Source organism: Sphaerodactylus townsendi, linkage group LG15 (genome assembly GCF_021028975.2).
Source record: "Sphaerodactylus townsendi isolate TG3544 linkage group LG15, MPM_Stown_v2.3, whole genome shotgun sequence".
In the NCBI taxonomy this organism is placed as follows: domain Eukaryota; kingdom Metazoa; phylum Chordata; class Lepidosauria; order Squamata; family Sphaerodactylidae; genus Sphaerodactylus; species Sphaerodactylus townsendi.
The window spans coordinates 20,291,568-20,313,220 of NC_059439.1; the positions used below are offsets into that span (position 1 = coordinate 20,291,568).

Here is a 21,653-nt window from a genome sequence, read left to right on the forward strand (position 1 = left end):
GGCTGCAAAAAAGGCAAAATACAGAGTTTGTGACACCTGTATGATGTTTCAAGTTAAGGGAAAGAAGCATAACACAGCTCCCAGTTTTAAAGTGACAGGGGATGCAAGACAAGAGCGCATCATCTTCCCCATTCAACTCTAGTATCATAGCAGAGCACAAGGCAGGGAGGCGGGAAAGAGGCATTCTCAAGACAACCTTTATTGGCATATCAGCATAAAGACAGATAAGGGGAAAAAGTCATACACAATATAACAGAGTTTGAAAATTGGCTGCAGTGCTTACAATACAATACAACAACCTTTATTAGGCATATTAAAATAGGCTCCAGAGCATTACAGACATTTCTGAAGTACAAATCAAAAGTACATTAAAAACACAGACAGATAAACTGTATCTAGCATTGGACATTACTTAGAAAATTCTGTCACTTGTAAAATAAATGTTGCTGCTTTTTCCAAGAGCACGGCCTCTGTGTTATTTAACAAAAGCTCCACAGCAGAGTTGTCAGAGTCTCTTTCAGATTTGTCTAAGACCCGCCCAGGAGAGAAATTCCTAATACCCACATATCTCGGACAGTCAAGTATAATGTGAGCAAGAGTCTCCACTTGGTTTTTACAGCGTGGACAGACCCAATCCTGGAGAAGGATAGATAGGTAGCGACCCTTTGTAATGGCCGATGGGAAAGTATTGCATCTTGTAATAATCCATCTCTGTTGGGGTTCAGTTAATAGTTCAAGACATTTGGCTATGTGCCCCCGTTCTGGTACTATTCCAACAGAAAGGGGTGAGCATGATTTGTTTGCTTGGCCCAACAAGATATGGTATTCCTGTTTTAGAAGTCTGCAGTGCTATAGAACTCCTCTATGTATCAAAATACCCCTTCTGCAGAATAATGAACTTTCAATCCACTTTCACAAAGACGCCTGTGAATCACCACAAGGCGCGGTTGCTGCTCGAGGTGGGGAGAAGCGAGACCAGCTGATGCTGCTCAGTAAGGGCGGAAGGGGAAGGAGAGCCAGGCTAGAAAAGGGCTAGCGTCACCAGAAGAAAAGGAGGGGCAAATTGGGCCGAAGGGGAACATCTCTGGCCAGAAGTGTCCGCCCGGCAGAGCCCCACAGGGGAACGAAGCTTGGGATGGGGCACCCGCCCTGCTAAGCTGCAGCGCGTACCCGTATGACCAGATCCAGACCCATGCTTAGGCTCACGCTTCTGCTCAATAAAATGGCTATGGCCAATTTATTACCCCAGCAATTGAGGAGTGTGTATTATTGGTAAAGGGCCTCGCACAAAAGTGATCCACCCTCAGACAGCAACTGTTTGCAAGTGGATTTTGCCATTCCGCACAGCTGCAGAGTGCATTGAAAGTGTCTTGAAAGGGCATTATTCTGCATGCATGGAAGGCGCCATACAGAGGGCAGTACACAAGTACATGTTCGAGCGATTCTACACAATTCATGGGGCATGTGCAAACTCTCTCACGAGATGGAGAATTTTCAAATGCCTGCCTTGCAACAAAGCAGATGGGAGCGTGTTACATCTTGCATGAGTAAAGGCTTGCTGTTGATTGGGCTGGTTGGTTGTATTAAATATTTTGCCGTACAAGCTACCTTGGGGTAGATTCCAAACTAGAGCGGGGAACTGGCATTCTCAACCCCCAAAACTGTTCTTCCCTTATGAATGCTTAGAACAGTGGTGGCGAACCTTTGGCACTCCAGATGTTATGGACTACAATTCCCATCAGCCCCTACAATTGGCCATGCTGGCAGGGGCTGATGGGAATTGTAGTCCATAACATCTGAAGTGCCAAAGGTTTGCCACCACGGGCTTAGAATATGCCCTAATCCCCCCTCTCAGAAGTCTTGCACACCCAAAGGTTACCAGGGCTACTGCCAACGTGCCTCCCTTGAAAGGTGAGGGGGCAGGAAGACAAGGAATCGGAAGGTGCTGCAGGTGACAGAGAAGCAGGGGAACCGGGGAAGGAGGGAGATTAGGGAGACCATGGAAGGTTGCTTGGCGATCTGGTTTTCCCACTGTATAGAACTTGACATTGGCCCGTTCTGCACAGCACACACACAAAATCTGTGGGATGTCTTGAAAAGAGGTGGCTTCTGAGTGCTTTTCTGACAGCAAAGGTGACAGAGGGAAAAGGGGGGCTGTTTCTCAGGGCCTTTCCCCACTCTCTACGATCCCCCCTATGCTGCGCGCTGCTCTGCGCGGGGTCATCAAAAGGCACCATTTTCTCCAGCACCAGGGATGCCGCGTGCTGAGGGGGCGTGACAGCGGCAGCATCGGATCGGCTGCGCTGACGCCGCCCCTGTCGTGGGGAGTGCAAGGGGAACCCGTGCTACTTGAGGAGAGTCGCGCGGGGCTTAAGGTAAGTGGGGAAAGGCCCTCAGCCTGCAGAAAGGGAGAGATGTTATCTCCCCACAATAGACACCTTACAAGAGAAGTGGGGGGGGGGGCTGAGAGAGTTTCGAAAGAACTGTGACTAGCCCAAGGTCACCCAGAAGGCTCCAGGTGGAGGAATGTGGAAAAGAAACCTGGTTCTCCAGATTGGAGTCCACCACTGTTAACCACTACACTGGGCATAGACATCACATGGTTGGATTGTTTGCAGCAACTTGCTCCACCGACATCTAAACAGATAATAATTTATGGCAGTTTCTTCTCTCTTAACAATAAATGACGGCACTTGAGTCAACAAGGCCTGTAATTGTAACAGGGGGCAGGGCACGCGGTGAGCTTCGTGCACGGAGCATGAGTGGCTCTGGGTGGCTGCGCGGCAGAACCTTCCCACCCGGCAATGTCGTGCATGACGCACGGGGCGATGGGTGGAGCACGCTCCCTATATAATAGGCAGCATGCGGAGGCCTCAGCCTCTTTCGGCGCCTTTGGCAAACTGAAAGCGGATTGAAAGTGCATTATTCTGCATGTGCGGAAGGGGGCAGAGTCTGTTACCTCCTGTTCAGAGAATTGGTTGGCTTTGCAGTTCTGAAGTCTGGACACCAGAGGCCACTGCCTGCAAAAGAAGAGATGATGCTACTTCAGAAAAAATGTGTAATGCCTTGTATCCTAAAACAACAGAGGATCCAAATTCATCAAGTGCATTGAAAGCCTAGATAAGAGATGCTGTGAAGACTGTTGAGATATCTTAAGTCTCAGGTTTTCCAAGATGAACTTTTTCTTTTTTAAAAAATGTTTCCTTTCTTGCTGTTACTGCAATGTTCTCCAGCTTTACCATCAATTTCTTGCATGTAACTACAGTGAAAAGTGGGCAGTTCTGGCCAAAATCCTCAAGACATTTTTGACTATCATAGGCTGATTCCGCATGGGCCAAAAACAGCGGTGTGAAAACAGTGTGAAAACAGTATAAACCCTCTTACACCGTTTTAAACTCTTTTACACCATTTTCACACCGTTTTCACACTGCTGTTTTTGGCCCATGCGGAATCAGCCATACAGTCAAGGTTGTACACACCTATAGGTAATGCACCTTGTTTCAGAATATTGTTGCTGTAGCAGACAGATACCCTTAGTCTTTACCTTTGAAGCTGGGTAAAAAAAGAGCCTTGTAGCTTTACTACTCCATATTAGGTCTAGAGAAACACATTTGAGATTTACACTGTGTCAAAATCACTTAAATCACCAGATGCTCAGCTCAATCTTGGCCCTTTCCCCACTTACCTTAAGCCCCGCGCTACTCTCCTAAAGTAGCGCGGGGTCCAGCTGCACTCCCCACTTCAGGGGCGGAGAGACGCTGCCTCTCTCGTGCCCCCTCAGCGCGCGTAATTCCTGGTGCCTTTTCAAATGGCGCCTTTTGATGGGGAAGCCGGGGAAGCCGGGGCACGCGCCAGGAATTGCCGGGGCGCGCGGCAGGAATTGCGCGCGCCGGGAATTGTGCGCGCTGGGAATTGCGCGCAGTAACCCTCCAACAAGGGTAAGTGGGGAAAGGGCCCTTAATCCAGAAAAGACAGGGGAGGTCTCTTGAATCCAGTCACAGCAGGATAAAATGCTCTAAAGAAAGAGAGAATTGCCTTTTCATGGGTGTCCTTTCATGGGATTAGACTGCCAGCTTTTCTGCACACTTTTATCTGATTCCCTGCGCACTGAAGACCCTGGCATGCTTGAATTTTTGTCAGTGTGGGCCCCAGGACCCCCCACATAACTTTCTGCAGGCAAAACAGGCCCCTTCTTCCTTTTTTGCCAGATTCTGGTCTTCAGCCCCTCTCTTTTCCTTTAGAGGACTTTGGTGTCCAGCAATTAAAAGTATGACAAACCTGCCTGGCATACAGTACGTGGACTCCACAAGTCACCACAAAGTGAGAAGAAGCCGAAGTAAAAAGATGCCCCTGTTCCTTACTGCCTGAATATTGTTGGCATGTCACTTAGATAAAGATGAGAAAATCCTTTTTCCAAATTCTCCACCCACCATTTCCATGAATCAAATTGTTTGCTATTACACCTATTTGGGAAATGGGTAAACTGATCTGAAATACTATGATTTCATGAAGGCTTGTCCATTCAGGGTGGGAAGGAAGGCGGTGTGGTACAGCCTGATCTCATCAGCCCTCAGAAACTAAACAGAGGTCGATTCTGCACTTGCGTTATCGACCTAAGTTCAAGCTGCATTCGACCTAAGTGCTCCGCACAACCACTGGGATCAACGTGGTTTTGTACCAGCTTTGCCCCGTGTAATGGTAACTCCGACTCCAGTTGGGAACTACTACTTTTTCAGGGAACCACGCTCGAACTCAGCTCGATTCCAGTAAAGTGCGGAATCTCTGGTGCCAGGAGTCCCCCATTCAGCCAATCACAGCTGAGTGTTTCGGGCATGTGTACAGCTGGCCAATCAAAAAATGCCACCTTTGTCCCTCCATTCCTGTGGCAGTTTTTTAAATAACGTGTGTGGGGATAGACGGAACATGGCCATAGAACAGTAGCCAATCGGAACGGAGCGGCGAAGAGGCACAGGATGATTCCGCCCTCCGAGCTGGGATCAAGCTGGTTGCAGTGGGGAACAACAATGGCTTCGACCTAGGTCAGTACCCTTCTCAGGGAACTGGGTCGAACCTATTTCACTCATGTGCGGAATCGCCCAGAGTGTTTGGATGGCTGACTGCCAAGGAAAACTCTGCAAAGTAATGGCAAGCCACCTCAGCTTCTCTCTTGCCTTGAAAGCCTTTTGTTGGGGTCACCATCACATGCACATCTGTAAGCAATTCAGGAAGCAGGAACTGGATCGCTAGCCAAGATCTCTCACCAGTGTCCTTGAAACCTAGCTGTTGAGGCCTTATTAGTAAACTAATTTATGGAATGAACTCTTGTGGCTGGACAACACTGCTATTAACAGGAATTGCTAATGGGTGCATCTAATTGGGTGCTCACGTTCCTCTGTAGGTGGTGCGCTGAATGCCTCTGGTGTTTGCAAACTCATCTGCTGTGAAACTATTCCAAGTCTTTCCTGCGTGTTCAAAATCTCTTTCCCCTGTTCCAATGCTTCATGCGTTCACTATTTCCCTTTGAACAGAAGTGTAACGTACAGATTGAGTCCAGGCAAAGTAACTTCAAACAGTTCTTTAATCACTGGCTAAGTTAGATTCGAAAGCAAGGCAGGATAACTCTGAATCTTCAGAGTTACAGCACGAGCATAAAAGCAGAGATAGTCCTCCTCAGATAACAGAAACAAGGCACATTCTCACAGGCAGAATTCATAAGAGATAGCATACAGACTTGTCCCAACGAGAACTCCAGGCAACCTGCCCACAGCAGTTTTAGGTGCGCACCGGACTGGGAACCAAGGTCGAGCCGCACAATACACACAGTTGCACAACAAGCATTTGACAGAAGGCTAGATGCAGCTGTTTTTCTTTTCTGCTGGTGAAAAAAGGAAGGGTCCTTTTTTGACTGCCAACAATGGCTTTGCTAGGGATCGTGGGACCTTCATAGACAAATGCTATGTAGCTCAGGGACTGTATTGAGGAGGGGAACTTGGTGAGACTGAGCAAAGATGCCATAGCAGCCCATAGAAGAGGCATGTACAAGAAGGGTTGCCAGCTCCGGGTTGGGAATACTTGGAGATTTTGGGGGTGGAGCCTAAAGAGGGTGGGGTTTGGGGAGGGAAGGGGCTTCAACAGGATACAATGTCATAGAGTTTGTCACTTCCTGCAGGTGAACTGATCTCTGTCTCCTGGAGATCAGTTGTTATAGTGGGGAAATAGCCGCTAGAATAATTCATTACCCATAACTAACTGCACAATCCTAAACAGAGTTTAGTCCCTTCTTAGCCAATAACTTTGAGAGGCTTAAAAGTGATTACTCTGCTTAGGATTGCATAGTAAATAACTTGTGTTGTACAATGGATTAAATTCAGTTTCCAGCTCTTTCTCCACTAGCGTGGTACACGTTGGTTTCCTTTCCCGAGAGTTCCTTTATTGCATCAGGAAGCCATGAGGATAGAAGCTGGCTCTGTTTCTGTCTGAAATCAGTGGGTGACTCCCAACTTATCTTTGGAGGAACTTAACTTACATCTCCTTGTTGTGAGCAATGACACTGGATTTCCTCCAGGAAAAATGTTGTTATTCCACCCTAGTAGGAACCATAACAATAGTGACATGTTTTGACAGAACTGGATTCATGCACAAGTTAAGTAAACTACAATTTGGGGCGTAGGATACAATACAAAAACAAGCCAAAAGAAAAAAATACTTAAAATTTATGAAACCTTTCTTTCTTTCTTTCTTTCTTTCTTTCTTTCTTTCTTTCTTTCTTTCTTTCTTTCTTTCTTTCTTTCTTTCTTTCTTTCTTTCTTTCTTTCTTTCTTTCTTTCTTTCTTTCTCCCTCTCTCTCTCTCTCTCGCTCGTTCATTCATTCATTCGTTCGTTCGTTCGTTCTCTCTCTCTTTTTTCTTTCTCTCTCTCTCTCTCTCTCGTTCGTTCGTTCTCTCTCTCTCTTTTCTTTCTCTCTCTCTCTCGCTCGTTCGTTCGTTTGTTCTCTCTCTCTCTTTTTTTCTCTCTCTCTCTCTCTTTCTTTCTCTCTCTCTTTCTCTCTTTCTCTCTCTCTCTCTCTTTCTTTCTTTCTTTCTCTCTCTCTCTCTTTCTTTCTCTCTCTCTCTCTCTCTTTCTCTCTCTCTCTCTCTCTCTCTTTCTTTCTCTCTCTCTCTCTCTCTCTCTCTCTCTCTCTCTTTCTCTCTTTTCTCTTTCTCTTTCTCTTTCTCTCTCTCTTTTCTTTCTTTCTTTCTTTCTTTCTTTCTTTCTTTCTTTCTTTCTTTCTTTCTTTCTTTCTTTCTTTCTTTCTTTCTTTCTTTCTTTCTTTCTTTCTTTCTTTCTTTCTTTCTTTCTTTCTTTCTTTCTTACAGGGTCTTTTAAGCTTAGGACCTTTGGCATGTCCAGCTCAGCACTGCTGATTTTTTAAAGCAAGAAATGAGGCAAGGGGGAGAGAGAGAGAGAGAGAGAGAGAGAGAGAGAGAGAGAGAGAGAGAGAGAGAACAAGTTTTCAGAAACAATTACTTTTGTGAGAATGGCCCATTCGAAAAGTGCTTTTGAAAGCAGGCCAATGCTTCTGGGGTTTGGCAGCTTATACTAGCCTGCAACTCAGAGCTGTTGTAACACCACAGCTCAAAGGCCTTTTGGAACCAGAAAAGCTTCGAGTGAAAATTACAGGTAGCTACAAATCCTGCTGGAAAAATGGGAATTAGAACATCCCAGTGCTGTGTTGTTATGGCCTATCCCAAGTGAAACACTCTGGCTGTCTGGAGCAACCACACGTCATGTCCTTCCTTTCCAATCACTGAGATCTTCTCGTTGACTAGTGTGTATGGCATTACTATTTAATTGATGTGTATGAGTATCTAAAGGTGTGTTTTAGTGTTAATTACAGGAGTGCGGAGGCTGTTCTGAAAAGAACAAAAGGACTGGCAGTTGGTTTTGAAGTTGGAGACAATGTTTTTTTTCACCCAACTTCTACTTTGTGCCTCTCTGTTGCACTTCAGCGCTGCAATTCTAGGTAAGACCTTCCTTTTACCTTCACAATATTATGCAAAGAGGACAATTTTCCTTCTCTTCCTAGTGACTGGGTTTCCTCTTGAGGGCCTTCAGAAAAAAAATGCTTCTCAGAAGAATTGTCTCCATGCACTGAGTGCCATTATGTATAATCGAGCGTAGAAGATGAGTACTTGACAAGGGAGAAAGTTCATTGTTTTGGGGGAAAAAGTAGTTGGAGTGGTTGTGTTTGTTGGATTTTTCTTCCTGATCTAGTAATAGCATGATGTAGCGTTGTCAATTTCAGCTTGGAAAATTTCAGAAGATTTGGGGATAAGGATAATGAAGTTTGGGGAGGAGAGAGGGCACTCAGGTGGGAATCAAACCCAGTTCTCCAGATTAGAATCTACCTGCTCTTAACCCCCAAAGTTGCCATTTTCTCCAGAGGGACTGATCTCTGTAGTTGGATGATGAGCTGTCATTCCAGGAGATTCCCAGGAACCACCTGGAGACTGGCAACCACAGTACACCTGTTTGACTGTGAGGTCTGAGATGGAAATAGAAGAAATGCTGTAGAAGATAAGTTGAAACTATCATTACATTTGCTACCTTCTCTTTGCCAGCTGACGGATCAAGATGTTTAATGTCTACAGCATTCCCTCTGGATTTCTCAATCCAAGTTTTTACAGAATTGGGTTTAAATTAAGGATTTTGTGCAAGCCATTCCCATCCCTTGGGTGATGGGTTCTCTAATAGTACTTTCTAACACAGTGATGGCGAACCTTTTCGAGCCCAAGTGCCCAAATTGCAACCCAAAACCCACTTATTTATTGCAAAGTGCCAACATGGCAATTTAATCTCAATACTGAGGTTTCAGTTAAGAAAAAATGGTTGACTCCAAGGTGTGCATTACTCGAGAGTAAGCTTGGTGGTAGTCGGTGGCTTTGCTTTGAAGCAACCGTGCAACTCTTCCAATGGGTAAATCACAACCCTAGGAGGGTTTACTCAGAAGCAAGCCCCATTTCCAGCAACCAAGCTTACTCCCAGGTAAAGGATCGTGCTTTAGTTCTTTGCATGAAAATCAGTGGGGTTTGACAGCGCTTAACAGGGTTACCTACACTGCTTCCCCAAAACTAGGTCTTGGGTTTAATGCTAATAATAGAGCCCAGTGGCCCAGGCCAGCCTAGATGTGTGTGTGTGTGTGTGGGGGGGCGACTCTGTTTGTGCGTGCCCACAGAGAGGGCTCTGAGTGCCACCTCTGGCACCCGTGCCATAGGTTCGCCACCACTGTTCTAACAAGTCTCCAAATTACTATCTATACAGTTGCCTTCTGCTCAGCCATTGCTACATCCTGGAGTTGGAGAGCTCCAAGCTATCTGCATCCCCACGGCTTCTATGCAAAATGCATTTTATGCTCTTTGCTTTAAAAGACATTGCTGCACAAAAATACTTGCACCTTTTGCACTCATAGAAAATGTTTTGGAATCATTTACCCCACTCTTTGAATGGTCAACATCCCTCTATGTGCGCTGTTAGCAATTCAGGAGTTCATTTTCAAAATAATGTGTGAATTTTATTTACATGGCATGAATAGGTCAAAGCTATTCCAAAACAGCTTGTGTGTGTTTCCTTAGACTGCAGAGAAATGAGAAAGAAGATAAGTGTATGCCACCAAATTTAGACTGCAGTGGTGTTCATTTCTTGATTTTCTCTTTGCGTCCTTTAGACTTTTCAGCCTGCACCTTCCCATTTCTTTACAAAGGCAAGACACATGATACGTGCACCAAGGACGGATCCAGGTTTGACTGGCTATGGTGTGCCACAACAAGCAACTATGACAAAGACCACAAGTGGAAGCGTTGCTATGAGAAAGGTATAGGCTGGTGATGATGAGTTTTGAAGCAAGGAAGACTGGAAGGCAAATTCCAGGGATGTTTACTCAGTGTGCTGGATCCAACCAGCCCTTCTTCTTGCCTGATTCCTCTACTCACTGTACTCCCCAACCTGTGTGGCTTTTGTCCCTGAAGATTCTATGATCCGTGGTATAGCCTTGCCAGTGGCAAAAGAAGAAGACTCTTGTTCCTTCTTTTGTTGGCAGGAAAGTTGGCCGTGTCCAGCACAGTACTTTCCACTGCAATCCAGGAGATTTACCGTACTCCTCAGCAAATGTGCACAGAGGTGCACTGCCCTGGAATATGTCAAGTTGAAGGGTCTCAAGAAGATTAAGAATTGCATTGATGTCAGTGTCTTGATCTTTCCTGTCAGAGGAAGGGGAATGCAATGGGAACAGACAATAATGGAGGCGAACCACCGGCTGTGTTGGTGGTGCCGAAAGAAGCAATTTGGATTCTGAGACCACAAGCTACATTTTCTGGGTGATGACCTACTAGCACAGTGATGGCGAACCTATGGCACGAGTGCCAGAGGTGGCACTCAGAGCCCTCTCTGTGGGCACACGCATACAGAGTTCATCATGTGGGGGGATGGAAAATCACACCCCCACCCCCACCACCCCCACACACATCTAGGCTGGCCTGGGCAGCTGGGCACAATGCGCCGCACGAGCAGGGAAGACTCAGCTGGCAGGCCTTGTGCCTGTGCTCCGGGTGGCTGATGCCCAAGGGGGGGGCAGAGGAGGCGGAGATGTTAGAGAGGCACAGAGCGGTGCCTTGCTGGAGGCTAGAGCAGGCTGGCCCCTGCTTGAGCGGGTGGAGTGGAGGCACTGGAGCAGCGTAGGGCAGAGCGGTGGGTGCACGCAGGACTAAAATATCAGTATTCAAGTTAAATTGCTGTGTTGGCACTTTGCGATAAATAAGTGGGTTTTGAGTTGCAATTTGGGCACTCGGTCTCGAAAAGGTTCACCATCACTGTACTAGCATGTGGTGGACATCTATGAAGGTTGGGGTAGAATGTGCTTGACAGAAACCTGGGGGGATGGGGGATGGACTGAGTATCCCAATTGCATCCTTACATTCCCTTGTTGCACCAGGAATACAATCCATGAAATTGTCTGCAATCCCCGGACTATTTAATATGATGTGGACTGGAATTGCCACTAAAGGAATTATGATGGTTGTGGGGGGAAAGAGAATTAGCTTTAAAAAATTTACTGAACACGTTCACGATGGCTTGGGATACAGTTATAAATTAATGTCTACAGAATACCCTATAGGTTTCTCATTCCAAGTTTAAATTAAGCTCAGAATCTTTATCAATCTCCCTTTTCCAGAACAGAGCACAAAGAGGAAGATGTTTAGTGATAGGATAAAGTCTTATGGATTCTATTAAGAAAAATGGTAGGAATGGAGTGATAGGATCGACAGTTATAGATTTTATTAAGGTAGAAAAATTCAGTTCGTAGACGTGTGTGAAAATGTAGGGATGAAATATTTTCAGATGAAATATTTTATCCGAAGTACAATGAGGACCATAATGCTAACTGAAAGCCGATACTTTTCCCCTTTAAAAATGTTTAAATTTGATAAAGGGATTTCTGGATCCTACTATACCCTTCTAAATAGAAAAATGAGTGGGAAGGGGAAAAGTCTGAATTGGAAATGAAATGGTCTCAAGATCTTCAGGTACAGCTATTGATGTAGTTTTAGTATGTAAACTGGAAACGGAGCATTCAGGATTATAATTATTAATTTAAATAAAAATGTATATCTCACCTTTTTTACAGTTCAAGAAGGGTCACAAGTTCATATTTAAAATATTTTTGAATTGTTCCAAAATGTTATGCCAAGAGTATTCCATATCTAGGAAAATTTTAAGAAGATTTTTGATACAGGCATAATAGTCCTAAGGATAAGTATCTGCAAATGTGATGGGAATGCCCAATTATCATACACTGTTGTTGATTAATCTGTATGATAACTGGAGGTATTTCATGAATACTATTTTCTTTAAATCCTACATACATACTGAAAGCTAGCCATTGAACAAATTCATTAATTTAATTATTCTAAAGCCCATTCCAAAACAGCAGTAAAAGCCATGATTTGATGCAGTGCATCAATTTCAATTTCAATGCAGGTCAATTTCAATAGGTTTTGGCATACTTCTCTATCCTTAACGTGGCCATAATTTTATCAATTGGAGCAGTTTCAGTAGGGTTTGAGATACTTCTCTATCCTTAACGTGGCCATAATTTTATCAATTGTTCCCATTCTCTTCTCCTGTCCCCCCAACAGAACATGGTGGGAATTCCCATGGAAAGCCTTGTGTGTTTCCATTTGTGTATCGTGAGCGAGTGTTCTATTCCTGCACAGATGAGCATGTCAAACCCAGGATGTTCTGGTGTGCTACCACAAGCAACTATGACATAGACAAAAAATGGAGCTACTGTGCTGATACCAGTAAGTATGCCCACCTTTGTAAGTATCTGGTGTAAACCATAGGGAGAAGATTTCATATTCAACTAGAAGAGTTTGAAAAAAAAGAGTTTGGATTTATAGCCTGCTCATCTCAACTGTAAGAAGTCGCAAAGGGGCTTACAAACTTCTTCCTTTTCTTTCCCCACAACAGTAGATGTGTAACCAGTGGGTGTAGGGGGGGAATTCAGCCCCAGGCACTCCTGGGGTGTGTGCAGGAAAAGCCCCCACTCAAACTGATCTAGCCTGGCCCTGCTGCCTAGAAGGAAGTTAGTTTTAACTTTAAAGCAACCAGAGGGTTTTTTTGGGGCAGCAGCATGAGTGTGTGTGTGTGTGAGAGAGAGAGAGAGGGGGGGGGGAGAGAAAAGTGGCTCATGTTTCCCATGCCCTCTGCCACTATTGCAACAAATCCAGTTCACCAGATAAGAGCCCACCGCTCATGTGGACGACTGGGGAAAACAAACCTGGATCTCCAGAGTCCACCTGCTCTTAACCTCTACACCACACTGTCTCTACAAGATGAATAAAACAACACATTGGGAACGCTTCTCTGGCCATACTGGAATAGTATAAAGGAGGCTAGCCCCAGAACATGCCGTATATAAAAGGCCATGCTCCAAATTATAAATGCCTGTACACGCCTATAGTCTTTGAAAGACACACCCGCACATTCAGCATCCGTTGTAATTCTGTATACTCATTGGGAAAGAACTGCTACTGGCAGACAGACTTGATTTTCAACACAATAGCCTGTTTGTCCCAGGCAGCGATGAGAACATCAAGATAATCAATTTATCATAAGTAATTCATGCTTCTTGTCCCCAACTCCTGGCCTGAATTGAGATGCTATTTTCATAGGAACCTATGTGTGATACAGAATATTGTGATTAGAATGGTGGACTGGGAAGACCCAGGATCAAATCCTCATTTATCATACAATTCGATGATCTTGGGGCAGCTATGTTCTGCTTGCCTGACCTAAGTGACAAGTTTGTTGTAGGGATAAAATAGAGGAAAGAGGAGAATCATGTACGAAGCCAAGGGGAGGATGGAAATGTTCTAAAACAAGCAAACAATGTGCGCACCTGAGTATACATGGATGCTGTGTACATAACATGTAATATGGAAAAAATGGATTGCGGGTAGATTGCATTGCAAGTGAAGACCAGTCGTGAAGCCAGTGACTTTGATCTCCCTCAGACATTTTCATTTCTACCTGGAATAAATGATTCAGCAGGACTATAGAGATCATGTAATAACATGGGGTTAAAGATGATGAAGAAGAAGAAAGAAGAAGAAAGAAGAGTTTGGATTTATATCCCACCTTTCGCACCTGTAAGGAGACTCAGGGTAGCTTACAAGCTCCTTTTCCTTCCTCTCCCCACAACAGAACCTTGTGAGGGAGGTGGAGCTGAGAGAGTTCTGAAGAACTGTGACTAGCCCAAGGTCACCCAGCAGGGATGTAGGAGTGTGGAAACATATCTAGTTCACCAGATAAGCCTCTGCCACTCAGGTGGAGGAGTGGGGAATCAAACTCGGTTCTCCAGATTAGAATCCACCTGCTCTTAACCACTACACCAGGGGTAGGGAACCTGCGGCTCTCCAGATGTTCAGGAACTACAATTCCCATCAGCCTCTGTCAGCATGGCCAATTTTCATTTCTACCTGGAATACAAAATTAGGGAGATCAAAGTCACTGGCTTCACGACTGGTCTTCACTTGCAATGCAATCTACCCGCAATCCATTTTTTCCATATTACATGTTATGTACACAGCATCCATGTATACTCAGGTGCGCACATTGTTTGCTTGTTTTAGAACATTTCCATCCTCCCCTTGGCTTCGTACATGATTCTCCTCTTTCCTCCATTTTATCCCTACAACAAACTTGTCACTTAGGTCAGGCAAGCAGAACATAGCTGCCCCAAGATCATCGAATTGTATTCCAATTGGCCATGCTGCTAGGGGCTGATGGGAATTGTAGTTCCTGAACATCTGGAGAGCCGCAGGTTCCCTACCCCTGCCCTACACCATGCTGGATGTCAGATTGAGGTAAGTATAGACATATTCAGAAAATGCAGTTAGGTCTGTTAGGTCTGATATGTTGCATAGCCTTTTTTTGATGATCAAAGATGATGCCCTCCACCCTTTTTCACCAGTAGAAAAGCTGGTTGGATCAAACACCATTTTTACTTGTTTCATTGCATTAAAAATACATTTAAGATCAACGGCCTTTGATTTTTAGGACATTTTGATTTTTTAAAAACAGCTGTATATATGTAAAGGAAAAAAAATTCAAACCGAATTCTAACTCCAAATTTGAGTTACTTCTGCACTGAAACAAGACAACTCAGTAAGTGACATGTCTACTTCATGGCTCTTATTCTCTGGAACTAGAGTAGCAGCATCCGATGCTGCACAAAATAGCTTTGGAACAGGGGAGGAAGAATGCTGAAATGTTGATCTAATCATAGGTAATTATTACCTAATTACAGAGCAAAGCTAATTTTAATTAAAGGCTTTGGCTGAGTATTTTTTAAATTCATTTATTTTTATTTTTTAAAAAAAGTTCATTAAAAGAAATAAACAGTACCTAATACAACAAAGGGGAAAACCCCCAAAGTAACCAATACAAAAGGCATTAAAACTCAAGATGAGAATATGGGTCAACGCTTCACTTACAATCTGAGTATTTCCATGCGTTTGGGCATCTAGGTTTATGGAATTATCAGATTGCTGCTTAAACAGCTTCAGTTTCTGAAAAGATCCCTTCCATGGTCAAGTGCAATCCTTTGTTTAACTAGAGAAGGGGTCTCCAACTTATGGCCCTCCAGATGTTAATGGACTACGATTCCCATCAGCTCTGCCAATTGACCATCGTCGTCCATGAACATGTAGTCCATGATGTAGTCCAGTCACATGTAGTCCAGTGAAGCACAGAGATTGTTTGGAGGCGGTTGCTGGTTGGTTGCGGCAGAGCAGGTTAAAACTGAATCCATCGAAGACGGAAATCCTTTGGCTCAGCCGCGGGCGGGGGGGACATGGATTTTCCAGCCCGCCCGGTGTGGGAGGGGGGCACATTGGCGCCGACCCTCCGTCGCGGCGCCAAAACCTGGGGGGTCCACCTGGATTCCTCTCTTTCAGTGGAGACCCAGGTGGCCCATATAACCCGGGTTGTTTTGTTTCATCTCCACCAGGCCCGACGGTTGGCTCCTTTCCTCTCCCAGGTGGACCTAGCCACTGTGATCCATGCAACGGTCACCTCCAGGTTAGACTATTGTAACTTGCTCTATGCGGGCCTTCCCTTGCGTTTGATTCGGAGACTAAAACTGGTTCAGCATGCAGCGGCGCATCTGCTCACAGGCAACGCCATTTATGATCATATCCAGCCTGTGCTGCGCCAGCTGCATTGGCTCCCGACAGAGTTCCGAATCATTTTCAAGGTGCTGGTGTTGACCTTTAAGGCCTTACGCGGCCTGGGACCCCCATATCTTTGAGACCGCATCACCCCATATGTCCCTGCACGGCCTCTCCGTTCTGTGGAGGCCAATTTACTAGTGGTCCCTGGCCCCTCAATGATGTGGCTGGCCTCCACACGGGCCAGGGCTTTTACGGCTCTGGCCCCGGCCTGGTGGAACACTCTTCCTCGGGCTGTTAGGGCCCTGCGGGACCTCAGTGAGTTCCACAGGGCCTGTAAGATGGAGTTGTTCTGCCGGGCCTTTGGAGGGACCAGCCGCTGAAATGGTGCCCCTAGTTGGCACTTTACATCCGGGCCCGTTATCTTGGGACTCGTCCTCCTCCTCCGGGGAGAATTTTTTAAAAATGGGGTTGGCCGGACGCCTCTATTACTGTTATTATTGTTGCTATCGCTGTTTTAAAGGTTTTAGTTATTTACCTATATTTATATTTTATACTGTACACCGCCCAGAGCCCTTTGGGGATGGGGAGGTATAAAAGTCCAATCAATCAATCAATCAATCAATCAATCAATCAATCAATCAATCAATCAATCAATCAATCAATCAATCAATCAATCAATCAATCAATCAATCAATCAATCAATCAATCAATCAATCAATCAATCAATATGATCATTCTATCTAGAGCTTCCTTTAAGCTACTGTACATGTCATGGTAGAGATGGAAAGGGCATCTGCCCTGCACTGATCAAAGTTATGGAGATCCCTTGATTAAAGATCTCTTCTTTAATCTTTCAGTATTCTGTCCCGGAAAGACCAACTCTGTTGTGGATGAGAAAAAGGACATATTTTGACTCTTCAGGTAAGAACAAATGGGGAAGGAAGTGAAGCACAGAGAACATCTTGCGTTTCTTGCTATGTCCTGGATTCATTGTGCTTCTTGTGCGTAGATCTCACAGGTGGTCATTTTAGGTGATTCTTGGACAAAGCTGTCACTTGCTTCCTGATTTAATTGGATATAAATAAACCCAAAGCAGGTTGCAATTGAGCTTGTTCGAGATCACTGGCCTGGAACCAGCCAACTTTCTTGTTCCATCTTGCTCAGTTTCCTCCTTATTCCCATTCCCATTCCATGTGATTTGATGTACCCTGTTTCCCCGAATATAAGACATCCCCAGAAAATAAGACGTAGTAGAGGTTTTGCTGAAGTGCGAAATATAAGGCATCCCCCGAAAGTAAGACGTAGCAAAGTTTTTGTTTGGAAGCATGCCCGACGAACAGAACAAAGAAAAATAAGACATCCCCTGAAAATAAGACATAGCGCATCTTTAGGAGCAAAAATTAATATAAGACACTGTCTTATTTTCGGGGAAACACGGTAGTAGTCAAGCACAGATGTAGTAGTCAAGCAAAATGGATTCCCCTCTCCTCGCCCTGAAACCTGCTAAATGGCCTTGGGCTAATCACAGTTCTTTCAGAACATTTTCAATCCCACCTACCCAAAAAATATCTGGTGTGTGTGTGAGAGATGTGATTTTAAGGCAGTTTGAGACTCCTTATGATGGAGAAAAACCATTAAGGCCAATGTTCTTTCGAAGTCAGTAGTGTCTTCTGTAATTGACAGCTTTCTAGAAGACTTTTTTGTGTGTGGAAAAGATGATGACAGAGACTGAACTTGAAATGTTATATATACAATCCAGGGGTCTACCACCAAGCCATAGTCCTAGCTTTGTGTATCAGGATAGACAAACAAAATATTTTCTCTTCATTGTCTATTGAGGAAGATGTTATGAAATCTTCAGATCAGATTGCTATTCTGTCATCACATTGCTTAAGATGAAGTCAGTGGGTGGGGAGAGAGTGAGTCAGTAAACAGGTAGCATACAAGAACGTTATCTGATTAGAAGAAAGATATAGATCTGCTACCAGTTTGTTGTTGTTGATTGATCTCTCTGTAGCATTTCTGCCAGTCACGGTACTGTCTCAGTGGCCTGGGATTTTATAAAGCCACAAAATAAAATGAGAGTCGAATAACCCCCTAAAGAGTATTAAAATTAACCCCTTCTGCCTCCCCAAAATTTTAATATTTTAATATTTTTAATATTTAATATTTTAATATTGACCGTTAAAACATTTTAATATTTAATTTTTAAATATTTGATTATTACATATTTTAATATTTAATTCTAAATTAACATTACATATTTTAATATTTGATATTAAATATTTTGATATTTAATACTTTAATATTTATATTTAAATATTTAAAATTAAATATGTAAATATGTAAATATGTAAATATGTAAATATGTAAATATGTAAATATTTAAATATTTAAATGTAGTTTAATTTTCATCTGACCTTTCAGATTTTCATGGATTATTATTCCCATTAGCCCCTACCAGCCTGGCCAATTGGATACCCCTGGTTTAGGTGCAAGAAATGAGAGAGTTTCAAAGGCCCCAGTGTCACCACAGGGACCTCTGGTGTCACAGGATGGCTGTCACGGAAGTGCAGGAGACTGATTGCAGAGGTCTCCTACTTACTGTTGAAAGGCACGTACAAGGGAACTCTGGACCATGACTCACACTCAGTTGGTGAGAGATCTTACTTGGTTGTGGAGATAGGCTTGCCAACTCTGGCTTGGGGGAAATTTCTGGAGATATGAGTCATCTGGGAAAGGCAGAGTTTGAGGAGGGAGCTCAGAGGGGATGCGGTAGCCCTCTAGGACTTCCACTTCTCCTCAACTCCATGGAATTCAATACAGCTGCCTCCCACAGTGCTATTTCCTTCAAGGAATTTGACCTCTGAAATCTGGAGGTTGGTTATAATTCCAGCCCACCTCCAGGCCCTACTTTGTAACCGTGTTCATAAGCCAGGGGACCCAGGCTTCTTTTTAACTCTGTTGATCCACAATGTGCATTGTCACTCAGACATGTACTGTTGGAGAAAATCACCTCTCCTCTACAAACTTTAAAAAATCATTATTGGAAGCAACACTCAAAACATTTATATCTGTATAACTGCATTGTTTCACAGCTCCAAGTTGCCTGGAAGTAACCAGCTGGATGAAGCTAAGAATTGTCCAGGAAAAAGGCTACAGTGAATACGGTCAAGAAAGAGACCAAGACGGAGTAGCTCGATCTGTGGACCCAATCTCATGAAGCTTGTTTCCTAGTTATCCAATTGACATCAGCTGAGTTTGCTGGTTTGAGGTGTCCAATCGAGGGCACAAAAAATGAGCCACCATTAATACTGTGGTTTTTGGATGAGACCTTAAAACCATTTACTTGAAATAAACATTTAGGGAGGGGGACTTTCATCCAAGTAAGTGTTTTTTGGGACTGAAGCTATAGGGCTCACTAGTTATTGAAATTGTCTCTGTGGGAGGGTGTGGTGCCGCCCTCCTCTGTTGTTGCCTAAAACATATTATGGTTACAGGGATCCTTGAACCGATCACAGAAATTATAACTGAAGTCTCAGGCCCCTTCTGCACACGCAAAATAATGAGTTTTCAAACCACTTTCACAACTGTTTGCAAGTGGATTTTGCCATTCCGCACAGCTTCAAAGAGCATTGAAAGCAGTTTGAAAGTGCATTATTCTGCATGTGCGGAATGAGCCTCAGTTTTTCAGAGCCAGCGAAGATGTTTATTTCATATGCACAGCTCCTTTCTCTAGTTTACTATCAGAACAGGAAAGCTAGCTTAAGAGGGAATGTTTGCGGTTATTTATTTATTTGTTGGATTTCTATCCCTCACCATCCTCGAAGGGCTCTGGGTGGGTTACAAGGAGGCCAGTTATCCAATGAGGTTTAAGACTGAAGAGGAGTTCGAACTCTAGATGAGTTTCCTAATCTGTGCCCAGCAGTCTACCCAACAGATCATACTCATTTCTAGAACCACTAAGAAGAAGAATCAGTTTTGAAAGTATCAGACATTAGGATGTAACAGACAGGTTGCAGTTAAGTGGTTTCACCAATATGGGAAAAGAACCTGTCCTCAGTGAAGGGATTTCTAACTCACAACCCCCCGTAGGGTTTTCAAGGCAAGAGATGTTCAGAGGTGGTTTGCTATTGTCTGCCTCCATGCCACACCCCTGATCTTCCATGGAGGTCTCCCATCCAAACACAAACCAGGGTGGTTAAATCATCACAACTTATATGCAGTAATAGCAGCACTGGGCTTAGGTGAATGGTTAAAATGAGAGTAACCGATAGTTTAAAAAGAGAGATTTTTCACCATTGAACTGTAATTATACTTGTATTGGGATGGGATGGAATAAGGGGTTTTCTCTCCATCCCTAGATAGAGATGCCAGCCTCCAAGTGAGACCTGGGGATACCCTGGAAATTACAGTTCATCTCCAGACTTCAAAGATCAGTTTCCCTGGAGAAAATGGAAGCTTTAGAGGATGGACATTATGGCACTGTACCTCACCTGCTCTCCTCAGGCTCCATCTTTAAATCTCCACTAGTTTCCCAACCTGGATCTGGCAACCTTAATCCCTATCCCCTAATGGTGGCCAGCAGGGACTTGGAAACCCTACCTCTAGAGGCCTTCTGGATTAAGTCAAAGACTTTCCTTTGACTTAATCCAGAAGACCTCTAGGAATAGAGTTTCCAGGGTTTTTTTCCAGAAGATCTTGAATTGTTGTAGAGTGGTGCCTACTGATTCCAAAGCTGAGATTGTGACTATTACCTTCTCCTTTGTGGAGCGTTCCCTAAACAGTGTCCCATAATATTTTTACATAGTGATACTATTTGCTTGTCTTCTAGGCCGACCTTCCCCAACTGGGCTCAGCGGGGCTTCCAAACGAAGAATTTACAACATGATAATTAATGCATAGCTTATGTTTTAATGTGTTGTATGCCTTGAGGACTGTTTTTAGGTTGAAAGTATGCTGAAGAATCCTTTTTCAAGTATACATTTCAGGGAGGAGGTCATAGGTTTAATTCTGGTTCAATGATCTCAGAGGAGGACTGTTAGGAGAAATCTTCCCCTGTGTGAGTTCCCAGAGAATCTTTATCACCGTTCAAAGTAAATGACGAGTTAAGATGAACCTGACTTGATAGGAGAGATGCTTGAATGTTAACTGAGGTGATTTCTTTTTGGTTTGTGTCAGAAGATATCATTTGTAATAAAAAAATACGTAATTCTTGTTCAGGAAAAGAAATAAGACTTCTGTGGTTATTTCAAACCAAGGCAATTTCACACATTTCAGTAAAGCAAGCGGAGGAGGAAAAGCTAGGCTGTTCTTCCTCTTTTCACCCTTTCAGTGGAACATGTTTTTAAAAAGTGAGGTATGCGTTTAAATTGTATTTTATATTAGTTAAGAAGGTTCTAAGTTGGTTTATTTTAAATTGTACTGTAAATGTTTTGGTCGAAGACCGTAAATAAACAAGAGAGAGAGGTATGCAAACGTTGGATGGGGGACCACTTAATGTACCTCATCCTTCCAAGTTCTTTTAGATAAATTACCTCAAAACCACAAAAGAAGGGAGTGCCACGTATTTGTCATTCTGCACTGCCTGCTTAACTATAATAGGCAATGCCGGTTCTAGTCATCTTATGGCACACATCTATCCCAGTTCATTTTTTTTTAAAAAAATCATGGAATACAATTCATAATACACAGAGCCACCCTAATGACCTGTCCACTGATTGACTTCATCTTGATAGCCTCCAAAAATGATGTCACTTGTCCAAGCCAAGAAGTAGTAATAAAGCTGCTTGACTGCTAAGCCAGCACAACCAATAGAAACACTTACCTGTGAAGTCTTATAGAAGCCCAAGATAGGTGGCATGGTAATAGTGTGTGTTTCCATTTGTTTTATCCCTACACTTGATACCCGATGCACCGGGTTGTACAAACACATACCATTGT

The 21,653-nt window shown here is 43.8% G+C and overlaps 1 protein-coding gene across 1 annotated transcript; it reads left to right on the top strand.

The window, feature by feature from the left end:
- Positions 1-7,872: 7,872 nt before the first annotated feature.
- Positions 7,873-20,927, top strand: LOC125444639 (epididymal sperm-binding protein 1-like). Its single transcript, XM_048517164.1, has 5 exons — positions 7,873-8,002; positions 9,704-9,850; positions 12,171-12,335; positions 16,568-16,631; positions 18,809-20,927. Exons 1-4 carry the CDS (start codon positions 7,939-7,941, stop codon positions 16,621-16,623), a joined length of 432 nt encoding a protein of 143 aa, XP_048373121.1. The 5' UTR covers positions 7,873-7,938; the 3' UTR covers positions 16,624-16,631; positions 18,809-20,927.
- The last annotated feature ends 726 nt before the right edge of the window (positions 20,928-21,653 follow it).